The following is an 18,240-nucleotide window of genomic DNA, read 5'->3' on the forward strand; positions in this document are numbered from 1 at the left end:
TCCTTGCACTGAACTGTAGCCACATTGTTCCCCTTCTCCAAGTCATCTACTAGTACTAATTTCTTGAGCTCATTTTCATGCTAGTTGTGTAATTAAATGCAGACAGGAATTTATTTCTTTTTAAGAAAAAATAATATATTTTGGGCTGGGGAAAGGGAACATGTTTATAGAAATATATTTGCAGTCATAAACATCTATGTATTATTTTTGTTGTTTTAATAGGGATGGCAATATATGAAATATAGGGTTCAGAACTTTGATTTTTCATTTACTATATCTTAGACAAGAACATTATGTAGAAGACATTTGATATATGGGGTGACATTTCCCACCCAACAACAAAATATACAAAGAAGTTCTTAAGCTGGATGGAGGGGTTTTATAAATTACACATACATTACATATATTGTGTCAAAATAACAACAACCAAATAAATCCTGAAGTACTAAAGAATATAAAAGGTATCATCATTCTACCACCAAGGTTAGAAACTTAAATTTATCTGTACACATCTGTCTTCCCTCCTATTATGAGAGGTGAATAGTCCAGGCTTTCATCTAAAGCCACTCCCTCCTTATATACTAGATCTCACTCCATTTTACCTATTCAGCAATTTTGCTCCTACGCTTACTGCTCCCATGCTTTGCTCCTATGCTGTCCCGCATCCTTAACTACTCCCTATACTATATGCATGCATTTTAAAACCCCAAAATACAAAAAAAACATAACTCTTAACTCAATCTCCTATGCCAGTTATCAATACATTGTTTTGATTCTCTTTTTTTGGCAAAGATCCTGAAAAATACTGTTTACATTTGTTTTCTTCACTTCCTCAAGCCCCATCTTTCAATTCACTCTTATACCATCCCACTGAAATAGCACTTCTATCACTTTTATTAATTATGTTATTCATCTTTTCAGTTTTCTTCAGCAACACATTGGCCTGAACTGCTTAGTGTCATGACTAGAAACAGCAGTTCTTCCAAACATTTCAAATGTATCCACAGGTAATTATTTATAAATTCTTAAACTTCAAAATGTTTCCAGAGATGGTTGTACACAATAGCCTTAAACTTTAAATTTTACACTTAAAATGAATACAAAGAATGTATCTCTGTGCAAAATTCAAGGAATACAAAAATAAAAGTTCTCCTTCCTCTTTCCCACTGAATGTCATTCTTCTCTCCAAAGGCAATCAATGTTAAAGTTTCAAGGTTTTCTAGACCGGTTTAGATACATTAATATACTACATATACAAACTTTTAACATAAATGATAACTATACTATGTAGTCTGTCCTGAAACTTGCTATTTTTCTTTTATTTTCTTTTTCAAGCTTTTATTTAAATTCCAGTTAATTAATATATGCTGTAGTATTAGTTTTAGGTGTAGAATTTAGTGATTCATCACTTACATACAACACCCAGTGTTCATCACAAGTGCCCTCCTTAATACCCATCACCCATTTAGCCTATCCCCCTGTCATCTCCCCTCCAATAACCCTCAGTTTGTTCTCTATTGTTAAGCACCTGTTTTCTGGTTTGCCCTGTTTTTTTCCTTTTTTTCCCTGTATGTTCATCTGTTTTGTTTCTTAAATTCTGCATGAGAGAGAAATCATATGGTATCTGTCTTTCTCTGACTTATTTTGTTTAGCGTAATAGTCTCTAACTCCATCCACGTCATTGCGAATGGTAAGATTTCATTCTTTTTTAAGCTGAGTAATATTCCAGTGTGTGTGTGTGTGTATGTGTGTATAACGGCTGCACCAGTTTGCATTCCCACCAACAGTGTAAGAGGGTTCTCTTTTCTCTGAAACGTGCTATTTTTCACTTAATATTTTGTCTTAAAAATCTTTTAGCTACTTCAGAGTAACACACTTTAACCATTCCTCTGCTGATGGGACATTTAGACTATCTTCAATTTTTCAATATTACAGACTTGCTGTAATAAACATCTTTTACATACATATCTTTGTGTGTACCTGCATGTACCAATGTAGATACCTAGCAGCAAAAACAGTTGACTTTTAAAAGGAATATCTATCTTCAATTTTGAAATATCCTGCAAAATTATATTTCAAGAAGGCAAAAGCAATTTCTTTCACAAGGGACCTTTTTATCCACATCTTATCAATCACTGGTATTAACCATCATTTAAATTCATGCTAATTTGCCCATCAGTGATAAATATGTTTCAATTTTTATTTCATTAATTATTAATGAAGTTATGCCTCTTTTCATATGGTTATTGGTTTTTAAGATTTGCTCTTCTAGCTTTTCATATCTCTTGCTCACTTTTCTATGGGATTTATCTTTGTTACTGATTTGTTATGTATGATTGAAAATATTTCCCTGAACCTGTCACTTGTTTGGAGTGTTGGTTGATGTATAAATGTATTTGAGTTTATATACAAACACCTATAGCCCCACACACCCCCTGAAATCTCTGTATTAATTCAGTAGGCATTTATTAGGGACTCTTATCTATATAACATATGTGATTTTTTTAAAAAAATATTTATTTATTTATTTGAGAGAGCAAGAGAGAAAGCATAAGCACGGGGAGGAAGAGGGAGAAGCAGACTCCCTGCCGAGTGGGGAGCCCGATGTGGGGCTCCATCCCAAGACCCTGGGATCATGACCTGAGCTGGAGGCAGCCGCTTAACCAGCTGAGCCACCCAGGCACCCCCATATGTGATTTATTTTCTTATTTGAATATTATTCTTGCCTTCTTCATTAAATATTTTTAAAATATATTTCTATATTTTTCTTTTTAAATGGTTACTTTTTAATGTCTGTTTGGCATTTCATCTGGTCCAAGAGTGGAGCACTTTAGGACCTCATCTATTTGAAATGTGAACTATAAGATTATTTTCCAAAGAAAAGACATATAACACATGTCTTTGTACCAGAAAGTATCCATAGTAATGTACTGATACAGTGACCTAGTTTAAATGAGGTAAGATATACCTAGTACATACTATGCACATAAAAGTGTTCAATAACCTTAATTCTACTCTTTATCTCTTTCAGATTTCTTACCTGCTGTAAACTGAGAATGAGGGTCTTGGCACACTGAATTTTATCAATCTGCCTGGTTTTACTCAGTGTTTCCTTAATAATATCACCATAGTCATTGTAATACTGTGAGAAAAAGAAAGAAAACACAGCCTTAAAATTACTGAAATTTCATGAGACAAACAGTGGATTGGTAAAAGAAATGGAAAGGGGAGTTCAGGAGTGTTTAATTTCTTCATCTTAAACATAATGAGAGATAAAAGATATTGTCTAAAGTTAAAGGAATACACATTTGATATTTAAGATTATGAAATAACTAATGTTAACTGAAAAACTGGGAATTCTAAGAGGAGGGGAAGTGACACAGGTAAACAAAATTCCTTCTTCTTTGTAACATGGATTCAACAGATACTACTTAAAAGGTGACAAATCAAGAAAGAGAACTTTGGTAGAAACCTCGCAAAGAACTAAAACCAAAACAGTTAAAATTGCTTACTCCTGGGGAGTAGGCCTACATAAGGGGGAAGGGAAGATTAGGGTAACAGACTTTTCATTTAATATTTTTGTACTATGTCATTCCTTGCTCCCCCAACATGACTGTATTTTACTATGGTAATATAAAAAAATAAAAACATCGACTTCTTCAATAGTGACTGAGAAAAATTTAATTTCTTTATAATTCAAGTTTTTTTGACATAGGATTTAAAGGATTTTCCTTGTGAGTAAATAATTAAGAAAAGCCTTATTTAAAATCACTGAATCTGGATGTTACTTCTAAGCTAATGCCTAAAAACCTACGACCTATGTGAAGGAGTATATTAGCTTGGCAATTGGACTTTCATAATTTTCAAAAGATGGGTATGCTTTCACGATGTGAGATGAAAAAGAAAGATATATTAATATACTAAAATGGTTCAACAGGCAAATCTCCAATAAATTCATATTTGTAACAGTTACATAGGGAACTGGGGCAAAAAGCCACATAACTGAGCATATGTAATAAAGAGTAGCAAATAACTATTACAATACTCTCAAAAAAATTAAAGCTTACAATGAGCAGAGGTGCAAAAATTGCTAAGGATGATAACAAGTTTTGGTTAAAGCTCATTTCTTGAAACCAATACATATTGTTAGGGGATGAAAAGGGAAAAACCACGGTAAGCTCATATTCATCCATTAAAACCGTGTATAGACATTACTTTAGGAAGCTGTCTCAGGTTCCTTTCACTTAAGTCTCTCTCTCTATCCCATGTTCTCTTTGCAATTTGTACATCTATCACTACAATAATCACGCTGAGGCTTTATGGTCTAATGGGAAGAGCTAAGCTTTGAAGCTAGACAAACCTAGAATCAAATTCTAGTTTTTGCTACTTATACTAGTTATGTGACCTCTGAAAGTTATTTAACCTCTTTGAGCTTTAATTACCTTATCCATAAATGATGTATTCCCTACCTCATAGGATTAATCAACATACATAAAAGCCTTAGAACAGTGTCTCAAATCTAAATGACATGGAACACAGACAACCACTATTCTTATGATACATTATATTATGTTTGCATTTCAGTTTCTCTATTAATCTATAAGCTCCTTAGTGCAGAAATCATGTTTTATTTAAATCTCTATCAGCACACTGCTCACACTGCAGTTATCCAGCAAAATATGATGAATTAGTTATTATGTCATAACTAGAACTGGACCATAACTAAACATGGATAAAGACAGAAGTGGATCAATGGCATACACAATATTCTGAACATGGGCAAAACAAAACACTATCTGTGACAGGAGTACAAGGTAAAAACAGATAAACTGAGAAGTGTGCCTGTCATAAAGACTTCTGAGCACTGCTTTTTTTAGAGGGTCAGAAACAAAACGGAGCTTAAGGAAAGCAGAGCAAAGAGCCAGAAAGGTGAGTACCTATCAAAATCCTGCCATATAAAGAATGGTTTAAAACTCTTCAACATCTCCTTAGCTCCCTCAGGAAAAAAATCCAGGCTACTCACACAGCATATAGTTACTAGTGACACTTTCTTTAAATCTTACCTCTGGCTCCATTCTCATAAGCAATCTATGTTGCTACATCAATTACTTGCATTTCCCCCAAAGAATTCACATTGTTCTGTGTCTTTGTACATGAAGGTCAATCTGCCCCCGAGCCTTCCCGGTACTTCTTTGCTTACTAATTTATCTTTATCATCTTAGACTTAGTTCAGATGTCACTACTAAGCAGTTTCCATTAACCCTCATATTTCTTAAGAGTGGGGTGTCTGTTTCATACATCTCCAGGAACCCCTACACATACCTCTATTATAGTATATAATGTAATTGTCTAATTGTTGACAGTGTTCAGCTTTAAACTACTTTAGAGCAAGAATTTTATTATTAGGGGCGCCTGGGTGGCACAGCGGTTAAGCGTCTGCCTTCGGCTCAGGGCGTGATCCCGGCGTTCTGGGATCAAGTCCCACATCAGGCTCCTCCGCTATGAGCCTGCTTCTTCCTCTCCCACTCCCCCTGCTTGTGTTCCCTCTCTCGCTGGCTGTCTCTATCTCTGTCAAATAAATAAATAAAAATCTTTAAAAAAAAAAAAAAAAAAAGAATTTTATTATTAAAGATTTATTTATTTGAGAGAGAGTGTGCACAAGTTAGGGGGAGGGGCAGAGGGAGAAAATCTTCAGACTCCCTGCTACATGTGGGGCTCAACCCCAGGACCCAAGAGATCATGACCTGAGCTGAAACTAGAAGTTGGACGCTTAACCAACTATACCACCCAGATGCCCCTAGAGCAGGAATTTTAAAAATATTTGTAAAATTTAGTACCTGGCAGGTGGCATGCGTACATGGTACACATGGCACACTTACAAAAATGTCTTAAAGAGATGTCATAAGGAAGAGAGATTACGTTTCTTCCATGTTGATCAAGTGAGTTTATATACCTCATGAAAATAAGAAGGTATTCTTTCAATAAATGTGAGGATCTCCTACTTTATGGGGTTGATATAATGGTATAGATTGACAAAAAGCTTATACTTCTATAAAAGAGAGAAACCTTAAATATATCAAAAAATCATCAACAATACATGGTTACCTGGCAATTTAGCTTCTGTTTTCTTTTCATTTTTAAGTGCAAATTTCTCTGCCACTTAGATGGAAGGAGAAAAATAAGACTATGAAACTATACCTTCATGTAGTGTTTAAAGATGTCTGCAGCCGCATGCATGTCAACAATATCATAAATGATAAGTTTGCTGAAGGCAGCAAGTAGATTCCTTCTTTTATGTAAGGCCTCAATTTTATTAGCTTCATCTTCTTCATCACCCTCTAACCACAGAAAATAAATTGGTTATGAACTTTGGCCCTTTATCCAAGGTAAAGCAACGTAGACAATCTGCATAATCAAACACCAACTTATAACTTTACAAATAGTACAATTCAGTTTTAGGTAAGATAAAAACTGTTAGTTACACTGATTATTTTAGGGTGCTATATTTAGTTATATGCTTATTAAATGTTTAGTAGTTACCAAGGTTCCTATCCTCTAGGAAACTGTCATAGCAAAGACTGAGGTAAGCAAACCATACATAAATATTTTTCTGATATTTTTATCATAAAAATACTTTTGTCTGTTTACCTTAAAATGCTATCTCTTCTCATTTCAATATTCTTTACATGCTATTAGCTATATTCCAACAGACAAGAAATTTCTGGAAATTTTTAAGACACAGGGAAAAGTTTTCTTTTAGAAAGAAGTATGTGGGGAGTAATGAAAATATATGGAGATGTTAGTTTTCAGTGCTTATCTTACACATGGTTACATTATCAGCATGAAGTATATTTTGCAAACCATTTATGCTCATATACATTTCTAAAAAAAAATGTAGGCTCCACGCCCAGTGTGGAGCCCAACATGGGGCTTTAACTCACAATCTTGAGATCAAGACCTGAGCTGAAATCAAGACTTGGATGCTTAACTGAGCCACCCAGGTGCCTGTACACATATGCAATTTTTAAAACAAAGCTTGCTATTAAATACTTTCAAAACAAGCAGTATTTCTTCCTCAATTTTTTTAATTCTCAGACCCCACAGGCTTCTTTTTTTAATCCTAGAAAAAATGTCTTCACAAGGCTCCAGAAGTTGACACATTTGTTTTAGGCTCTGTACTGACTGACTCTCTTGTCTTGGCCTCTGCCCTTAGTTAGGGAGTGTTCTTTCTTTCCTTTCTTTCCTATATATATATATATATATATATATATATATTTTCCCCCCCATGAAAGAACTTACTCAACTTCTCTCTTCCCTTCTATTAATTGGTCCTGCTGTGAAGCACCAATACTTTGAGAGGCTGGAAATCTTTTTGCTTAAGACAAGTAGTAAGTAAATTTTATCTCCTGAGATTAAAATGGACTCTATTAAATAGAGACTTTGTTTCACAATTTAGTATTTTCTAAAATGTTCTGTTAAGTAAAAAACACTCCTATAGCACAAAATAGATTCACGGATCAGATACGCTACAGACTTTAAATCATCTATTTTACAACTAACCTATCCAACACTAATTATAATTATTTATATTTGGTCTAATAATGCTACACATTATCATTATTCAGGTTCAGCACAATTTTGACCTGTGAGGCTTTTTTTTAAAAGATTTTATTTATTTATTTATTTATTTATTTATTTATTTATTTATTTGAGAGATTGAGACAGAGATAGTGACAGAGATAGTGAGAGAGAGCACAAGTGAGGAGAGGGAGACCCTGACACAGAGCTCGATTCCAGGATCCTGGAATCATGACCTCAGCAGAAGGTAGAGGCTTAACTGACTGAGCCACTCAGGCACCCCAACTGGGAGGTTTAACAGTCTTTCAACACTTAGTATCTCATAGCTATATTTTGTTAATTTAAGTACTATATGATGATGATTCAGGAATAGAAAGGAACTTGGGGCTTTCCTTTAGAAAAACTGTGAACCTGGACACAGTTCAATTAGAAATGTATCTATCCTACACATACATTTTACACATACGGGAAATGACAAATGTGCACAATTATTCATTATAGCATGATTTATAAGAGAAGATTGGAAATGAGCCAAACATCAATCAGTAGGAGATGGATAACAAAAATATGCTATAAATAATGAAATACTTGTATCTGTTGGAAAAGAATAAAGAAGCTCTATATGTAGTGATAGGGAAAGTCGTCTAAGGTACTACTCTAAAGGAGGGAGATTTCACTGTGTACATTTTTATTCTTGTTGGTTTCTGAACTACATGAATGTATTAACTTATATTTATATTCTCAGAGAAAGAGAGGGAGAGGGAAAGAGAGAAAAAGAGCAAGTGAGAGTGGGGGGAGGGGCAGAGGGGAAGAGAGAATCTTAAGCAGGCTCCACGCCCAGTAACAAGCCTAATGCACTGTTCAATCTCACCACCTTGGGATCATGACCTGAACCAAAATCAAGAGTCAGACACTTAACCAACTGAGCAACCCAGGCACCCCATAACTCTTTTTAAATATTCTACTACTTTTTGGGACTGAATTTGACTTATTTCCTAATATCTTTTGGGGTTGGTAAAAAAAAAAAAATCAACATTGGGGCATGTGGGTGACTCAGTCAAGCGTCTGCCTTCAGCTCAGGTCATGATCCCAGGGTCCTGGGATCGAGCCTTGTGTCAGGGTCTCTGCTCAGCGGGGAGCCGACTTCTCTCTCTTTCCCTCTACACTCCCCTTCCCCCGACTCATGCTCTCTGTCTCTTTCTCCCTCTCAAATAAATAAAATCTTTAAAAACAAATAAAAAAGATCAACATTGACAAGATAATAGCTACAAATACCCATGCTCTGGTTCTCCTCGTCTTGGTCAATGAAAACATGATCCATCACAAAACTGAGCAGTTCAGACTGAAGTCCAGTATCTGGATTAAACACCAAAGGCTGAAGGCCTTCCCTTCCACCTGTCATTAATTGGTGGCTAAATATCATCAGAAGATCACAGAGTAACATGAATGCCTGCAATGCAAAAGGAATTCATCAGTAATATATAACTACAACTACAGATCAATGTTAAAGAAAACATACTAAATTAAATGCACTTCAGTAACAATACCATAACACAAATCGAGTATTTAAATTTTAACTATTTAAAATAGTTTTAATTTCCAAACTTAATGAAATTACTTTTTCTCATTAAATACTAGTCCCACTTAGACTTTTTCCCCCTAAATAAAATACTCTATTTCTTTTACTTGGCTGTATTAATTTAAAACAATTAAGAGATTTTGACTTGAACTTAAAAAAATGACTTAAAGCCAACTCTGGAAATATGAAATTAATATAATAAAACATGACAGGTTAGAAATCATATACTGCTTAATTAAATAAGCATAAATCTTAAGACAAACTGTATTACCCAACAAATTAAAATGCAGTTCTCTAAACCTTAAAGCTATTATTTAGGATTCTTTAAAAAATCTAATGCAAAAAACGTCTAACAATAGATTTAAAATTGAATTTAAGACCATTCACATAAAAATCAGTAACTGAAAGCTTGCCAACAAATTTAATCACACAAGGGAACTTTCAAAACATTTCCCTAAAGAGGAAGTATTATAGTTAATGTTGTCAAATTTGCCCTATTTAATGGATAGTATGAAATAAGCCTGTATCATCAGTTTACTGTAACTGAATGATTTTGTTGTGGGATAACTGAGGGCTCTGATAACTCAAAACAATTCAGTTACCCCCTTCTAAATATTGATTTCTATGGGAAAACATAATTTTGGTATGTATTTGGAGATGTCTGTATACTTGGCTGTCCACCTCCAGAATGAATCATGGCAGTTCATGCTCCGACTACACAATCATAAATTACATAAATATATTTAGAAAGAGCCACTTGAAAAGGGGAGCATAAAGAGAATCCAGGGGAAAATATATATATTTTTTATTGAGGCCATAGTTTTAGATATCACCAGTGATGATGTAGAAACCATGAATTTTTGGTTTAAATGTCCTCAGCCAGGTACTTTTAGACAGCAGTGATGGGGTTCAGAAGGTTTAGAAAATAAGGTTTAGGGAAGACCATCTCTGTTCCCATTTAAAATAGATGCTGATAACTTTACTAGACACCTGTGATAACCTACTTGTAAGAAGGGATAGCAAAGGATAAGTACTACAGTACTCTTTAACCAGACTAACTAGACATTTTCTAGCCTAACATTATGATAGAAAAAAAAACAGTATGGAAAAAAGTACTGTTTTATAGAATAGTACTTTATCTAAAAGTACTTCACAATAGGATAGTATAATTAAACAGTTTACAAAATCACTTTATGGAAATGGTATTGCCTTGGGCTATACTGCCCCTACCCAAGGAGTGAGGAGTCTGTTGAACCAATGTGATATACCCACCTGCACCCCTACTATTCAGGTGCAGGGACTTAGGGACTCCTTGCCCTAACAGACCTGATTCTGCTACCAAAGGCTGCACAGGTCTCCTCCCTAGGCATACTGTATCCCCTGTGTGCATACTCCTAGGTCCCAGGGTGGATGTTTGAGGGGATAATGTGACAGAGTTTGGACATGTGGTCTGGAGTATTTACATGTGTGTGAGAAGTTCTTCCTGGTGTGATGAGAAAAGGGTGGACCACAGGACAGCTCCTCAACCCTCCCAGTTTTAGGACAGAATTCTTACAAATCAATTATGGAACCAGGTCATTATGACAGTGTATTTGTTTAGGTAAAAAGACCTATAGCAAGATAGTTAGCTTGCTTTGTTAAGTTAAATATTCAGACATCCATATTCTTGTCCCAGGTTCCATAAATGTTAGGAATAGATCTGTACGCTAAGAACTGCCAAAAAAAATTACCTCTTCTTATTGTTCTTCAACATATTTAGTAATTTTGTATTGAGAGCTCTTAACTGATAATTTCTTACCTGTTCCTTCACTGGAGTATTAACATTAGATAGGCACTGTTGGCAAACAGCCAAAAAGGATTTCACGGTTTTCCTCAATACCAACAAATCCTCCTGTAAGACACAATCAAATTTGTAAACATGAATTACAATATCCTAGAAAACTGATACAAAAGAAAAAATAAGTGGAAAATAGCCAATTGATTTATTGTTAAGGAAATTTATAAAATCAAACTTACTTTTGGGAACCAAATTATATAGTTATTTCCTAGTTATCCTAATGGAAGGGGCAGCAAAACTGATAATCCCAAACACTCAATTCTATTTAGCTATGGAATGCTCAGTATGATTTCCTCCAACATATTTTCCTTTATAAACATGGTTTATTTGGGTTGGTATTAAAACTATCAGTCTTCCTAAATAAATGCTAGTTGGTAATAAGGTGAGGGAGCACAGCAGCACACTGAAAAAAATCAATTAAGCAACAAATATGTACTGAACTTCTCCCATATTCTCAGCACTCTGCAAAATGTCAAGGGAAAAAAAAATAATTTTAAGACCGTGTCCATGCCCTCAAAGAGTTAACATCCTAGCAGGGAATTAGACCAGAGAGTAATTAAGTGTTCAATTTTTTTTTGTATTAACTCTAACTGTAGCAGAGAGAGCTGAGCTGGAGGGACCTTCATAATAGGATGGTCTTTAATTTAAAATTGAATGAGTGACCAGGATTTAATTAGATGACCACATAACGTTCAATGTGAAACACTTGAAAAGTATAAAAGGAAATTTAAATTTATCAAGCACCTAAATGTGTCAGGCACTGGTTTGAGGTCGTACTGCTACATAATTTAATATTTATATTGATTAGAAGTAGTCATTATTAGCAAGGGTTTGAAACCAGGACTGTCTGATATCAGAGCTCAAATTCTCACTAATGAGGAAGACACATGAAGATAATTCAGTATTACATCGATATTTAAAATAGTAATGAAGAGTTATTAAATTAGCAATGGCTGATGATGTAGAAATCACTTTTTAAAAGTACTCTATTAAACTAAAGTTCTTGAAGCTACTTTTTTTTTTTTTTTGGTTCAGATGACAATACTTATTCCTTTTTGGGATCTTCACATCCCAAATAAAGATAAACTTAAAAAATTATACACATTTCCTTTTGCTAATATGAGTGTAGTATTTGGAAGAAAGAATAAGCTCATTCTGTGCAGAATAGTAAAAAGAACACTGTCTTGAAAACCTTTGCTTCTGCAGATGAACATCCAATAACCAAAACTCAACATTCGTTGACCTTCTCTAATTTCAAAGATTCATTATACATTAGGGGAAATAGACAAGAAAACAGGCAGCTGCAATAGAATGTAAGGAGTACTATGTTAGAAAGCCTAATCCAGAGTCAAAAGCAGTCACAGAAGGGTTCCCAAAAAAGATAACATGTAAGCTGAGTTTTTGAACAACTAAAAATTATCTAGCTATAGAAAAAGGTATCCCAGAGGGCACAAAATGTTCAAAAGCCTGAACATGCTTTTGAGAGCCTGTTAATTTACTGTAACTGGGGCACAAATAGGGAGGAGAGAGCAAGAGAGAAAGCTGAAGAGGAAAACAGGATCCATTTCCATTTAAATGGATAATCACTTAAAACTCCATGTTAAATCATCTGGATATTATCCTAATGGCAGTAAGGAACTACTGTAGAGGAATTTTTATCAGAAGAGTACTAAAATTTTGTTTTCAAGAATCATATTCTAAGCAGATGGAGAATGAAGTGGAATAGGGAGGCTAGTTAATGGTAAATACAATCTTCTGCTGAATGCTTACTATGTACCCAGTACTGTGGTCTAAGGGCCATACATTTAAATCTCACAGTGTATGAAGTAAGTGTTGATACTCCTTTTCTACAGATGAGGAAACAACTTCAGAATACCCATACATTCTAAGTGATAGAGTAAGGATCCAAATATGGGGTTATCTGACTCTTCTGACATTTAAGTTCATGCTCTTAATCATTATTCTATGTCTCCTTACATATTAACAAAGGCCACAGGAATAATTTAGAATGAGGACCTAAAAATAAAATGTTGGCAGTAAAGGTGTGAATAGATTGAAGAGAAATTAAAGCAGCAGCATAGAACTTATGAACTCATCAGAATGGGGGCTGTTGATTAATCGTAAGTTTTTAGGTCGTCACCTACTAGGTGCATGATGGTGTATGTCACTGAAATAGTTCACACACAAAAAAAATGCGAACATTTTGGAGATGATGATCTGAGATTCCTTAAAAATAGGAGATGTTTAGTAGGCGGTTCAATATAAGAGTTCAAAGCCCACGGGAATGAATTTGAGCAAGAATAAATATCTGGGAGTCTCCCACATTTAGATGGTAACAGAAGAGAAGGAAGTAAATGAGATTACTGAAGGAGGGAGGATATGCAGAGAAGGGGGACAAAAGTATCCTGGGGAACACCAATATATAACGTCGGCTGAGAAAGAAGAGCACATGAAAAAATCTAAGAAATGGTCTGAATAGGAATAAAAACCAGGAAAATATGGCATCTTCTGGAAAGAAAACATTAAAAAATGTTAAGAAAAAAATTAAAAATCCATTAAAAAATGGCTGTTGTAATTTAACAATTGACAAACACCATAAGAGAAAAGACAAGCTAAAAAAAATCAGAAAGTATCCCATATAAAGCAATGATAAGGTTGTGAGTGACCTTGGGGAGAACACTTCTAGTGGAATTAAAAGGGCTGAAGTCAGACTGCAGTGGGTTCAAAGGAAGAAAAAGAAGGAGGCAACTCTTTCAAAAAAGTTTGTCAAGAGTCGAAAAAATAAGATGGCTGCTAGAGAGGTCTTTTGAGATTGATGGAGGATTTGGGGGGATTGTCTTTGTTGATCCTTTTTTTTTTTTTTTTAAGATTTATTTATATGAGATACAGTAAGAGAGAATGAGAAAGAGTGAGCATGAGCTGGCGGGGGGGGGGGGGGAGGGCAGGGAGCAGAGGGAGAGGGAAAAGCAGACTCCATACTGAGCAGAGAGCCCAATGCCACCTGATCCCAGGTCCCTGGGATCATGACCTGAGCAAAGGCAGATGCTTAACTGACTGAGCCTACCCAGACACCCCTGTTGATCTTTTTAAATAGAAAAATTTTGAGAATGTTTGCTGAATGAATAACTGAAAGAAAAACAAAAAGTAAGCCAGGCTATCCACTATCTATGTGACCTTAGAAAACTTATTTTGTGTTTCAGGATTACAGAGCTTAAAAATCTATAATTGAATTTGAACTATGAGGTTCTATGGCATTCTGTGATTCTGTTGAATTAACTCCTAGGTACTCAGATGAGAACAGATAGGTGCTAACTGGTATACCTCCTAGTATTCAAAGGATGAATGTTCATTTTTTCCCTTGCTGGTACCTAGAATAGTGTTTGGCACGTGGCAGGTGTTTAATAAATATTTACTGAATGAAATGCAAGTATACATAATACAGATGATACTACAATCCTAGGGTCAAATGTGTCATGTGTTCATTTTATCAAACACTGAAGAGAGTTTTTAAAAAATGATGCTAGGAGGTATTAATGCTCCTTTATTTCCTTAAATTTCTTGGCTAGTGTGAAAGCAGCAGCCTAGGGAATCAGCTATCTTTGGAGTTGGAGGCAAAGTATTCCTTTAAAGGTCAATCATAAAGCAGATATGTCTACGTAAAATGACAACTTGCCAATTCATTTGAAGAGCTGTAAATTTAACATCGCAACTAAGTAAGCAACCTACTGATGACTAATCAGAACCATTTTAAGAAACTGGAAAAGGGAAGCAACCAAGAAAATAGAAGCTAAAGGCCTTTAGCAGTAAATTTTGGACTAGATTTGGATGCAACTTAAATATTGAGTGCTCAAGAAAGTTAATTTTATTGTAGTTAATTAGATTTCATTAAAAGAAATATAAATATCAACAGGTTTAGGTAAATGGGCAGAGATATTGTATATTTTAACTAATCTTATATGGTAAATCCCTTTAAACAGCTGGGAATAGAATTCAGGTCCTTGTGTATTTCTGAATACAGTACTTTTATTCACTCTACAATTTCCCACTTCATTATGTGGGCATTTTACTATATTTCATTTGATTTAAACAGCTGGAATATGATTCCCAAGACTGTGATTGTGCTCAAGTTAAGGCAGGCAGCCACTACTGGGATACATGGTAGTAAATATCTTTAGAAATTTTCAGGATGTTAAAACAAAATTTTAAAAGAGGTTCAGAATTTGCCAGTTTAAAACTCCAGTATTAAGCTAAATTTCATAGAGTGGGCTTTATTCTTAATGTCCTTTGAAAAACAGTAATAGATGATATTTAAAAAGATAAGAAAAAGAAAATGAAATATAAAAACATTTTAAATAGGGCCAAAAATAAGAGCTTAGTTTAAACCATAGAAATTAGCACATTTACTTGAACTCCATTAAAATATAAACCATTGGCTGTTTTAAAATTTGAGAAAACTTGTTATATTCCATATATTCTACAATGAAAAACCTTCTCTCCTGCTGTAATAGCTGTAGTCATTATGAAAAAAATTAAATATGCTTAACTTACATTGAATAAACAGGAACATTTTAATATGTAGCTTTTTTCTGGGCCAGAATTTAATAATAAAGTTAACATTTACTGACACTTACTGTGTACCAGGCACTATTTTAAGCTTTTTGTGAGTTGAAACTCAACTAATCCTCGTAACTGTGATGGGTACTGATATTATTATTACAGTTTACATACGAAGAAAAGGCACAGAGATGTTAAATGCAGCCCCAAAGACCAAAGCAGTTTGCCTCTAGTCTGTGCTTTTAACCATTTTGCTATAATGACTCTTTTCTATAAAGTGAGAAAATTAATATGTTGAGGAAACAGACATTATGGAGATAAGAAATTTGAAACTCGTATTACTTAAATATATTTTTTATATATAAACAAAAAAGCTAGTTAACTCAATGGACATTGAAACTGAAAAACAAGCCAAGAACAAGATATGCTGATTATCCAGACTGCAATTTTAAGAAACTAGAATGTTTAGGAAGTATCTCTATAACTCTGAACATTTATTTTACTTATAAATACCCTTTCTAGCCAGAGTACCTGAATTATAGAGGTGAGAATGAAAGACACAGAATGAAAAGAAGAGTAATCTACTACTCTCTCTTAGGCCAGTGTAAGCTATATATGGACTAACTATATGGTACTTCTTTTCAAATGCTTTTTCCTAAATGAAACCAGTATTTTCTCTTCTTTTCAGAAAGCAGCTTAGCATCACGTACAAAGTAGCTGTGGAAAGGAATTCAAAAGGGTCAGGTGATAAGATTTTCCTGAGATTTTAGTTATAATATCTTGGGGCTAGATTCTTTTGTATCCATTTTGGAAGTTGTTTCACTACCCTGGTCAAAGTTTTTTGTTTTTGTTTTTCTACCTGGTAGATCTACTGAAATCAAGAATTTCCAGGAATTAGGATGTTTTACACCTGGCTGGCAAATTCTCAACAATGAAAAACCCTAAGTAAGGCCGGCATAATTAAGATGATGAATTTATCATATAAGCCATATTAGAAAAAAGTTTTCTCAAAGGCACAAAGGCTCAAAGTTGACCTACTCTAACATCTTGTGAAGAAAAACAGATCTTAAATGTAGACTGTCCCTTAAGAACCAAGTATCTCAATATGTCTATAATCAGTGAAGAAAGGTCAGAGTTTAGTTCCTACACACACACAAATATGCAGCTAGTGCAGGTTTTAGATACAGCATGGCAAATTTTGTCTTCCATCTGTATTTTGGAATAATGAGGGAAGTCAAGTTTCATACTTTGGTCCTAACAATCACTACTTTTCCCCTGTACCTCTGACTCTCCTTTAGCTTCCTTCATCTTTGTACATTATTATGTATAACAATATTATTTGTCTAGAGAAAGACCAAATTTAGCTGCCTTTTTTATCTATAGCTATGAAATACCATTCAGATAATCACAGCCAGAGACTGATCCCACAGCAAAACTAGTAGCATATACATAAAACTAGTTCAACATTATTTGACAAATACGCATTTTAAGAATGGGCAGGAAAAGAAAAGTTGTAAAATAAGGACCAAGACCAGGTCGAAGACGTCAGAATATGAAAATAAAGCCTGTGAATAATTAGTGATCAATTTTCATGATAAAGAAGGGGCACAAAACTAGTTACCCAGAATAGACAAATAGGATTATTGACAAAGTCAGGTAAACAAAAGCAAGGGGTTACCTTGTGAGGCCAGGGATTGGCAAACTTTTTGTGTAAAGGGTCAGACAGTAATATTTTAGGCTTCATGGGTCATACAGTCTCTGTCCCAACTACTTTGTCACTGTAGTATAAAAGCAGCGTTAGACAGTACATAAATGAATGGGCATGGCTGTGTTCCATTAAAACTTTATTATAAAAACGGGTCAGGCCAGATTTGGCCCGTGGGCTATAAAGTCTACAAAGGGCTATAAAGCTCTTTGGAGCATGAGCTGTGTTACGTTTACCTGTACTTAGCACCATTACTAACACATGAGGCTCATTATATTATTTTTCAGCCCAACTAAGTCATCGTCTACATTAAGTATGATAAAAACAAATGGAACTAAATTCATTCACTTGGGACACATCAGTGAGCAAAAGACGTAGTAAAAAGTATCACCACTGTGATGGGGTAAACCCTATGTAATACCTTTAAAATTGCTTTCCTGTATGAATCACTGCTACCAGCTTCTCTTTTGGAGAGTGGGGAGAGGGTGTGCCACTTTTGTGAATACACATTACAGTAACTATTGAATATTTAAACCCCAAACGTAATACGTAGTTTTCAATTTCAAATTACCTGTTCTTGGTAATTTGAACCCCCCCACCTGCTGACACCTGCCTTTGCCTCAGACTAATCTACATATGATCCAGGAACCCTTAAGCTGCCTACCATAGTTCCAAAGCATCTGACATATTTCCTATAGCATACAAAGATGAGGAAGCTAAAGGAGGAGTCAGTGGGGCTGGGGAAAAGTAGTGACTGTTAGGACCAAATTGAGAGACTTGAATTTGCAAATTATTCCAAGATATGGATGGAGAACAAAAATCTACCATGCTCTTTCTCAAACCTATGCTAGCTACTGAGCATGTTTACATATTCCCATAGCCTTAGGTAACAGTTCAGTTAGTATCAATTCTTGGTTTGGAAAAGGAGAGACTAGGAAAGCATAGACTAGGACTGTAATTTAATATTATCAAACAACAGTTTGTTGC

General features: G+C 34.7%; 1 protein-coding gene across 3 annotated transcripts in view; it reads right to left on the reverse strand.

Moving 5' to 3' along the window:
• Positions 1–18,240, reverse strand: part of STAG1 (STAG1 cohesin complex component) — a 418,952-nt gene that overhangs the window by 33,259 nt on the left and 367,453 nt on the right. For all 3 annotated transcript variants that reach the window (XM_045791826.2, XM_045791827.2, XM_045791829.2), the window contains 4 exons: positions 10,956–11,048; positions 8,854–9,028; positions 6,199–6,338; positions 3,041–3,142 (listed from right to left, as the gene is read on the reverse strand). In XM_045791826.2, the coding sequence (XP_045647782.1) occupies positions 3,041–3,142; positions 6,199–6,338; positions 8,854–9,028; positions 10,956–11,048 (510 nt within the window). The remainder of the gene's footprint in view (positions 1–3,040; positions 3,143–6,198; positions 6,339–8,853; positions 9,029–10,955; positions 11,049–18,240) is intronic.

The sequence above is a fragment of the Ursus americanus genome, chromosome 20, assembly GCF_024610735.1.
Source record: "Ursus americanus isolate L20-20 chromosome 20, mUrsAme1.1.p, whole genome shotgun sequence".
NCBI lineage: Eukaryota > Metazoa > Chordata > Mammalia > Carnivora > Ursidae > Ursus > Ursus americanus.